The 9,026-nt window shown below is 54.2% G+C and overlaps 1 protein-coding gene across 1 annotated transcript; it reads right to left on the bottom strand.

Annotated features, from left to right (window-relative positions):
• Positions 1–1,506: 1,506 nt before the first annotated feature.
• LGALS4 (galectin 4) lies at positions 1,507–8,730 on the bottom strand. Its single transcript, XM_040445939.1, has 9 exons — positions 8,145–8,730; positions 7,759–7,847; positions 6,214–6,418; positions 4,033–4,167; positions 2,854–2,892; positions 2,635–2,664; positions 2,268–2,356; positions 1,960–2,125; positions 1,507–1,878 (listed from the first exon to the last, which is right to left on the bottom strand). The coding sequence occupies exons 1-9, from the start codon at positions 8,187–8,189 to the stop codon at positions 1,732–1,734; spliced, it is 945 nt and encodes a 314-aa protein (XP_040301873.1). The 5' UTR covers positions 8,190–8,730; the 3' UTR covers positions 1,507–1,731.
• Positions 8,731–9,026: the final 296 nt, after the last annotated feature.

The raw sequence follows: 9,026 nt of genomic DNA, 5'->3' as shown, positions 1-9,026 counted from the left end.
AACGAACGAACAAATGAATAGACACGGAGAAATGCCTGGATAAACGGATAGGTGAACAAGTGAGGAAATGACAAAGGAATGAATGAATGGGTGAATGAAAGTGTAAACAAATGAACAAATGATTAAATCCATGCAAGGGTGTGGTGGTAAGAGGATGATTGGCTGGATGGTAGATGGTTAGTGGACAGATGGAGAGAGGAAATGGTAAATGAATGGACAAATAGTTGGAAATGAATAGAAGAATATATCATAAAGATATGGATGGATGACATGATAGGTAGAGAATGAAGAAATCGATGCCTAGTCAGAGGGATCAATGGCGCATGGAGAGATGGATAGATGGATGGATGGATGGATGGATGTGATGGAAGGCAGAGAATTGCACGGACAAATGGAGAGATGAACAGATCAATGAGTGAATGCAAGTTGGATGTCAGGATGGCTGAATGGACAGACAGACGGATGAGTGAATAAATAAATGGTTAGATGTTTGAATGGATGGATGGTCAGATGGCTGAGTGAAGGGTTGGGTGATGAATGGATGTACAAACGGCTGGATAGGTGGAGAGTTAGGTGACGGTGAGTGGACGAATGGTTGGATGTTTATTTGTTTTTTTGTGTTTTAGATTTTCAAAAAAAATTTTTAAGTAATCTCTGGGACGCCTGGGTGGTTCAGTCAGTTGAGCGTCCAACTCTTGATTTCCTCTTGGGTCACATTGTGAGGGTTGTGGGATGGAGCCCTGTGGCAGGCTCCACACTGAGCATGGAATCTGCTTGGGAGTCTCTCTCTCTCTCTCTCTCTCTCTCTCTCTCCCTCTGCTCTCCCCCCACCACCCCACAACTCTTGCTCTCTCTTGTTCTCTCTCTCTCAAAGTAAATAAATAAAAGTTCTAAAAAGAATTTCTTTTAATTAAAAAAAAAAGTAATGTCTACATCCGATGTGGGGCTCGAACTCACAACCTCGAGGTCAAGAGTTGCTGCCCCACCGACGGAGCCAGCCAGGCGTCCTTGACTGTGTATTTAGGTGGATAGATGAACATATGCTTGGATGGATGTTTGGAGAGATTTATGGATGTGGTGATGGATGAATGGACAGGTGGATACATGGACGGATGGAAAAATGGGTTGTATAGTGACCAAGAGTGTACCCAGACCACCTTGATTTGAATCCTCATTCTGCCATTTATGTGCCGTGTGACCTTGGGCAATTTGCTTTACTTAAAAATTTTTTTAATGTTTATTTAACTTTTTTTTTTTTTTCTTTTTGAGAGAAAGAGAGAAACAGACCGTGAGCAGGGGAGGGGCAGAGAGAGAGAGAGAGAGACACAGAATCGAAAGCAGGCTCCAGGCTCTGAGCTCTCAGCCCAGCTGACGGAGCCACGCAGGCGCCCCTGCTTTATTTTAATTTGCCCGTTTCCTCATCTTTTCCAGAGGTACGATAATAATAGTCCTATCTCCTGGTGTTTTTGTGAGGAGCAAATGAGTTGATACACTTCAAGCCCAAGATCTGTGTCTGGAATATTCCTAGATTTATTGTGATGGGAAGATCGATGGACAGGTGATGAGGTGGCTGAATGGACAGTGTATGATCAAACCAAGGAAGGAAGGAACAGCGATACGGACGTGACGGACACGCATGAGACACCCTCAGACATTTTATTAAGGGCTTAGAAGAGAGTCCTGTGGGCTCTTTCTCTCTGTGTCCCCAAGAGTTATGGCTCTGGGAATAGATCAGATCTGGATATAGGACAAGTTGATATCACCCTGGATCTCTAGGACGTCCACGTTCTGGAAGGCCGAGAAGCGATGGGAATAGTCGAAGAGGTGCTGGCCGTTGGCGTAAACCTTGAAGCGATCTATGCCACAGCGAATGGACAGCTGCAGGGAGAGGGCAGGCTTGAGGCTAGGGCCAGGACATAGGCTCTGGAGGGAAGGGGGCGAAAGAGACCCCCGACTCACATCAAAGAATTTCCCAGGACCAAATGGGTTGTAGGAGATCTTCCTCTCCTCGGATCCCCACGAACCATTCAGGTAGCTGTTCCGGACCACGGTATCCTCGGTCAGACGGGAGTTAATGTGCAGAGCCATGTCCCCCGTGGACCCCACGATGAAGTTGATCGCAAAGCTGAAGGCAGGGAGGGAAGGAGGTGGGAGTCACACGGGGGCCAGTGCCTGGTTCTCCGAGGGAGGAGGGGGCCGGGGCCCAGACTCCTGGGTCTGAAGGAGGAAGCGGGCTGAGGATCCCCGCTTCAGTGCAGACTGGGTACCTCTTGCCTGTAGGGGGTATAAAGCCCTTGACTATGATGGTTCTTCGGGCCGTAAGCCCCCCTTGCAAGATCCTCCTGAATGGCACGGGCTGTGGGCGGAGAACATGGGGTCCTGTCACCTCTCAGGTCACCAGAAGCCAGAGGCAGGGACAAATTTTCAGAGAGGGGTGCCCACTCCTAGGAAATGTCCCCAACTCCCGTCCCCTCCCCACTCTGGCCACCAGCCCCACCCTCTCCCCGCCTCCCGCCCCAACACCCTCTGCCCACTCTATTTCCCACCCTCTCAGAGCCCCCCTGCCCACCGTCGGCTCTGGCTTCCCCACAAACTGCCCACCACAGAGCCCTAAACGCCCACGGGACACGTTACCGGGTTGAAGATTGGGGGTCCCTCCATGGTCTGTGAGGTGAGGAAGGAGAGGTGTTATTCTAGAATATTTGACAAATATTTATGGCGCACCAACTATGTGCAGGTGTATCTCTGGGTGCTGGATTAGTACAACGGGGGGGCCCACCTCCTTGACCCCCCTCGCACTTCTCACCACCCCTCCCCCCCCACCCCAAGTGGCCACCCAATTCTCCCACTTACAGGCAGGTTACTTGGCAGTTGCTGGGTGTATCCAGGACCCTATACAGATGAATGGAAGGCAGAAATGGTGAGGGGGGCTGGGGGGTCCTTCAGGCCACCAAGCCCCCACCACAAGAATTCCATCACCCATCGACAGGTACTTACTAGGTTTGCCGGCGTGCCCATGGGTGTCTGTGGGCACAAAGGCAATGTGTGTAGGAAGGCAGGCAATGAGGGAGACCCCAAACTAGGGCCTGGGGGTGGGGGGTGTCAAGGATGCCTGCCCAGGGCAGCCCCACGACCGCGGTCCAAGAGGACTCTGGGGTCAAAGAGTGGCACCCAGGTGGCTCATTAATGGAGAGGAAATTGCCACGTTTAGGGATCTTCGGGACACAGTGACCCTGCACCCCTTTAGGGTGAGCCTGGTGCATTCTACTCTTGCGCCCTCCCTGGTCCTGCTTCCTCCTGTCTCTGTGCCTCGGTTCCCCCATCTGTAAAATGGGTCCGATGATCATCAGAGCACTTTCCCCGAGGAGGTGGGGGACGGGGGCGTACAGGCTGGGGAGTAGAGAGCCCTCAGCTGAAGGACATGGCTGGCGTCTAGAATCCGAGTGCTGCTATGGGTGTTTTGGTGCCTGTCTGTCCACTGTGGACGTGGGAATGGGGTTTCTAGGTCATCGCGTGTGTCTCCGCTCAGCTTTCGCAGACGCTGCCCAGTCATTTCCAGGGGAGTGTCGGGCCAGTTCCCCCAGCCTCGCCCACAATCGCTATTGTGTGCCTTTCCCTCGACAGCTCTTCTCGTTGGGGGGGGGGGGGGGGGAGCTCGTTGTGACTTGAAGTGAGTTTCTCTCCGGTGACTAGCAATGTTGGGCAACTTCTCATGGACTCGCCTACTATTCCCCGTGGCTTTTGTTCCTCCTTATCTTTGCTCCTTGACTCAGCTGACGGACTTCCTCCTCCTCCCAGAAGCCTTCCCCTCGGACTCCCCAAACCTCCTGTCTCCCACCCCGGCCTTGACCGCTTAGAGCCAACACTGCCTGGGGAAATGTCTTGTCTTCCCAGTGGATTGTCTTAGTTGCCTCTGAGTCTGTGGCTCAGCCAGCGAAGGGCCTGGCACGGAGCAGGTGCTCGGGGAAATAAAGGAGTGAGGGAATGAATTAAGGAAGGAAGCAGGCACATAAGTGAGGAGACGCCACCCACCTGGCTTGGCGGGGGGTTGCCGCCAATGAAATTGATTGATTGAAGCTCCAGGTCCCCATCCACTTGCAGGTGGGTGACCATCTGCAGGGGCAGCCGGTGCCCAAACTCATAGAAGGGATTTCCATTTACCACCACCTGGAGGGCAGGGGGTGAGGTCAGAGTCAGCCCCCATGACCTTGGGAAAGCAGAAACAGGAAGCAGGCAACAGAGATCTTTTTAACTCGGAGACGCGTCTTGGGGACGAGCTGGGATAGCCACAGAGTCAGGAATCTCGGAGTCTGCAGGTCGGAGGTCAAGCCGGGGTCAAGGGGCAGCTCAGAGACCGGTGGTTGGGAGACAATGGAGAATGTAGCCAGGAGAGCCATCGATCGCGAGATAATCAAGTCAGAGTTTTGGTTTCGGCGCCAAAGGAGATGGGCCCGAGTCTAGCTCTGACGCGTTGGCTGTGTGACCTCGGGGAAGTCATTCCACCTCTCTGAGCCTTTGGAGGGAACATTAAAACCCAGCCAGGCATGTCAAAGGCGTTGTGGAAATCCTGTGTGGAGCCTTGTTATCATATCTCAGCGTCCTTGATGTCCTCACGGTTCTATTTATGGCGCCAGGCAGGGGGCATGGGGCTGACAGCCAGCTCCGGAGGAGTCTTATTTCTGGACTTAGGTGCTGGTGCCACGGGTATGTTGTCTTTGTGAAACACCAGCAAGCTCTGTACACATGGCTCGCACTCTTTTGTGCACTTCAGTAACACATTTTAAAAAATACTTGCGATGCACCCAGGTGGCTCCGTCGGTTAAGCGTCCGACTTCGGCTCAGGTCACGATTTCACGGTTTGTGGGTTCAAGCCCCGCGTCCGACTCTGTGCTGACAGCTCGGAGACTGGAGCCTGCTTCGGATTTGGTGTCTCCCTCTCTCTCTCTCTCTCTGCCCCTCCCCCGCTCACCCTCTTTCTCTCTCCATCTCAAAAATAAACAGGCATAAAAAATTTGTTGTAAATAAAGCTTAATAGAATTAAAAAATTAAGAAAATTAAAAATACTTGCATAGGGGCACCTGGGTGGCTCAGTCAGTGAAAGCGTCCAGCTTCAGCTCGGGTCATGATCTCATGGTTCAGTTCGTGGGTTCAAGCCCCATCTCTGGCTCTGTGCTGACAGCTCAGAGCCTGCTTCGGATTCTCTGTCTCCCTCTCTCTGATCCTCCCCCACCGGCACGCGAGCATGTGCTCTCTCTCTCTCTCTCTCTCTCTCAAAAATAAAATAAACTTAAAAAAATACTTGCATCATAGTAATCAGTCACAGCGTGTGGGCCTTATCCGGAGGCGGAGTCAAACAAAGTGCAGACAAGACTCAGGTCATGATCTCACAGTTCGTGGGTTCGAGGCCTGTGTTGGGCTCTGTGCTGACAGTGCGGAGCCTGCTCAGGATTCTCTCTCGCTCCCTCTTTCTCTGCCCCTCGTCTGCTTGAGCCCTTGCCCTCATGCTCCCTCTCTCTCTCAAAACAAACTTTAAAACAACAACACACCTTAAGGTATTTATGAGGTCACCGGACGGCTGACAGGATGTGAGGGCCCCAGGAAGAATTGTCAGTGCTTGAGGTATGGTAACGGCCTTGTGACTATGTTCTTAAACACTGAAATATTTATGAATGAAATTATATCTGGGATTTGCTTTTAAATCAGATGAGAGGGAAGCGTCAGGGAAGGATGCAAACACAGGGGCCTGGAGCTCACGACCACTGGAGCTGGCCAAGGGGACCAGCGGGTCACTGCACCCGCGCCTCCTCTTGTGTGTGTTCAGAGTTCTCCAGAAGAAAGAGCAAGCATAAGCATTTTGCAAGAATGCAGAGGAACAAAGCGATCAACGTTAAACATGACAAGGCTGCCCACGGTAGAGGAATAGGAATGAGGAACGTGAGAAAAAAAAAAATTGTTTAAGAGAAAAAGTGTTTAATAGGCAGGAAAGAAGGAAAAGAAAAAAGTGAGGTGGGAAGGGGGAGGGGAGAGGGAGGAGGGGAGGAGAAGGAGGGGGAGAAGGGGGAGAAGTAGAAGGGGAGGAGGGGGAGCAGGGGGAGGTACAGCTGGAAGAGAGGAAGAGAGGGAGGAAGGAAGGTGGAGAGGGAGGGAGAGGGAGGCAGCGGGGAGGAGGAAGGGGGGTTAGGGAGGAGGGAGGCCCCGCCCCCAAGCTCAGACCTTGTAGTGCTCGGCCTGGACCATGAACACCAGCTCAAAGGCGGTGCCCTTGCGGAAAGGCATGCTCCTTTTCTTCTCCTCGCTGCCCCATTTGCCACCTTGCATGGAGTTGAAGACCACCTTGTCCCAGCCATCGAAGCGGGGATTGAAGTGGAAGGCGATATCTGACCCCGGGTGCTGCCCCGCCACGAAGTTCACGGAGAACCTGGTGGGACAGGAAGGGCTGTTCCCCCGGCCCCACCTGCCTGCTCACCGGGCCCTCCTCCTGGAAGCCCGCTCAGACCTACCCAGTTCTCACTTCCCGAAGGGGCGGGAGGGGGGTTGGGGGACCAGGACAAAACGGGACAGCACACTTGGGCACTGCTGACCCGAGAGAGGGGGGCGGGGGTAGTGCCCTGGAGTCCAGGAGGACTGCCATGCTCATTCCCTTCCCTTAACCAGACCACGCCCCCCTCCCCCCCCCCGCCCCAAGCCTCCCCCAACTTAAAATAAGACCACACTGGGACTCCTGCATTTCCAAGGGCCGGGCACTGTCCTAGGAACCTCTCTGCTCCCTCCCTGACCTGGAGGCCTTTCCCCACCAGCAGCCAGGGGGGACCTAGGAACCCACGCGACCCACCCCTTCCCTCGGGCCAGCATCCCTGAAGTTATTCCAAACTGGGCACACACACCCCCACCTCAGGGCCTTTGCAAGGGCTGTTCTTTCTATCCGCCTATACTCCCAGGCTCCCTCCCTCCTCTTCTGTGGGTCTTTGAAGTGTTCCCACCCCGCTAAGCTATTTAAAGGGACAATGCCACAGGGTCCCTCCCCACCCCCCACATCCATTCCCCAACTCCTTTCCCAGTGTGTCTGCTTAGCACTTATCACCACTTTGATTTTTGATTTTGATTACAGATTTGATTTTTGTCTTTCACCTCTCCTCTCTACTAGGATGTCAGCTCCATGTGGGCAGAGATCTCGGCCCTGTCGACTGCTCTGTCCCCAGTGCCCAGGCACACAGCGGGCACAAAATGACCAAAACACCAACGAGCGAGAAACAACAATGCCTTCAGCTCGCTTCCATCTTTATCACCATTTTAAGGCCCTAAAAAAATGTTAAGACTTATTTTAGTGCTTACTTTCCAGTTTTACGCATTGAACCCTCAGGACAATCCCATTCTACAACCAGGAACCTAAAGCACAGAGAGGCGTGGTGCCTTTCCCGGGTCACACAGTTGGCCAGTGACAGAGCTGGCCAGGCCGAGCCCAGAGGCTGTGATCTGAATTCATGCTATCACACCCATCAATTCCAGTCCAACATCCCAGCTCCCCGGGCCGGGCTGCCTCTCTCCGTGAGCCTCCCTGACGCCTCCCAGCCCCCAGGCTCCCTGCTCCTGGTCACCGAGTCCTGGACGTCCCAGGGGCTAGGGTTGATCTTTGGCCATCGGGTGCAGGGGCACAGAGGTCCCCTTCCCAAGCAGGAAGGAAGAAGGGCTTCTGCATTAGGGCAGAAGCCCCTGTTTGTAGCCCCTCCTAGCCTAGCCTGGCGGAGGGGAGTGCCTTACCTCTTCATGTGCTCGCTAGCCACTCCTTGGATGTAAACAGACATTCCGATGCAGAGACCACCCGGGATGGGCTTGTTGTAGGGCAGAGTCTGTGGAAGGGGCCTGGTGAGACTTTACCCCTCATCGAGAAGCCCCCCGCACTCTCATTGGGACACTAGGGGTGAAGGGTCCGCGGGAAGGTGAAGAGAGCGGAGCGTCAGGTGTGGCTATGAAGAGCCAGGGCGTCAGGATGGGAGTAAATCAAGCCCCAGGGTCAGTATCGGGTAAATCAGAGTCAAGGTTGGGGGCGAGGGCACCTCTGAGGAATCAGGAGAGGAAATTGGTGTGTGGGGTTCAGGGTGAAACTAAGCCGGGGCCTGCGGTTGGGGCCCGGGCCGCTATCTCACCGGGTTGTAGGTGGGCTGGTAGCCGGGTACGGGGACATAGGCCATCTTGAGAGGCTGGGCTGGTGGCTCGTCGTCGTCGTCGGGTGAGAAGAGGTGCAGGAGCGGGGAATGGTGGCAGACGGCAGGAGGGGGGTGGCTCTTATACCGGAGGATAAGGGAGTGGCTGGCGGGGCAGGGTCCACAGGGCCCCTCTTCCGGGCATTCCCGGCTCCCATCTTTTTCTAGGGCACCCCCTCGTGTCCCCTTTCTTACTAGCCTCACTGGTAACCAGTCAGAACCCAGTTCATCTATCTGGGTCAGGTCAGGAGGACTCAGGTCAGAGCCCCCTCCTTCAGGCCCTTCCGCAAAGAGGAAGTGTAGTGAACTTCAGCCCCGCCAGGGCCTTATCAGAGCCCATAAAAGCCTGCCCAGACCTTTGTTAGCAGAGGGAGGGTGAGTCCAGGAGGGTTGGGCAGGGCAAGGCTGCAGGCGCGACCTGTGACAGATGGGCAATGGGAGTGGGTGAAAGGGAGGAGCTGGATGCCCTGGACACTCTTAGGAACTGCGGAAGGCATTTGCATGCCCACTGCATGCCGGACCCGTGCACACTGCACTGTATAGTTTTTAATTAATTAAATAATTAATTAAAAAATTTCTTAGCATTTACTCATTTTTGACAGAGCACGAGCAGGGGGAGGGGCACAGAGAGAGGGAGACACAGATCCCAAGCAGGCTCCGGGCTGTCAGCACAGAGCCGGATGCGGGGCTCGAACTCACAAACCACGAGAGCTGAAGTCGGCTGCCCAACCGAATGAGCCACCCCGGGGGGCCCTGGACTGCATAGATCACGGCTTCTGGAGCCAGGGGTGCTGGGTTCAGATCTTGCCTTGGCCACTTCCTGGC

Source organism: Herpailurus yagouaroundi, unplaced genomic scaffold (genome assembly GCF_014898765.1).
Source record: "Herpailurus yagouaroundi ecotype Mexico unplaced genomic scaffold, PumYag 194, whole genome shotgun sequence".
Taxonomy (NCBI): domain Eukaryota; kingdom Metazoa; phylum Chordata; class Mammalia; order Carnivora; family Felidae; genus Herpailurus; species Herpailurus yagouaroundi.
The sequence above is the reverse complement of the archived record's forward strand: the minus strand, read 5'-3'. Positions and strand labels throughout refer to the sequence as shown.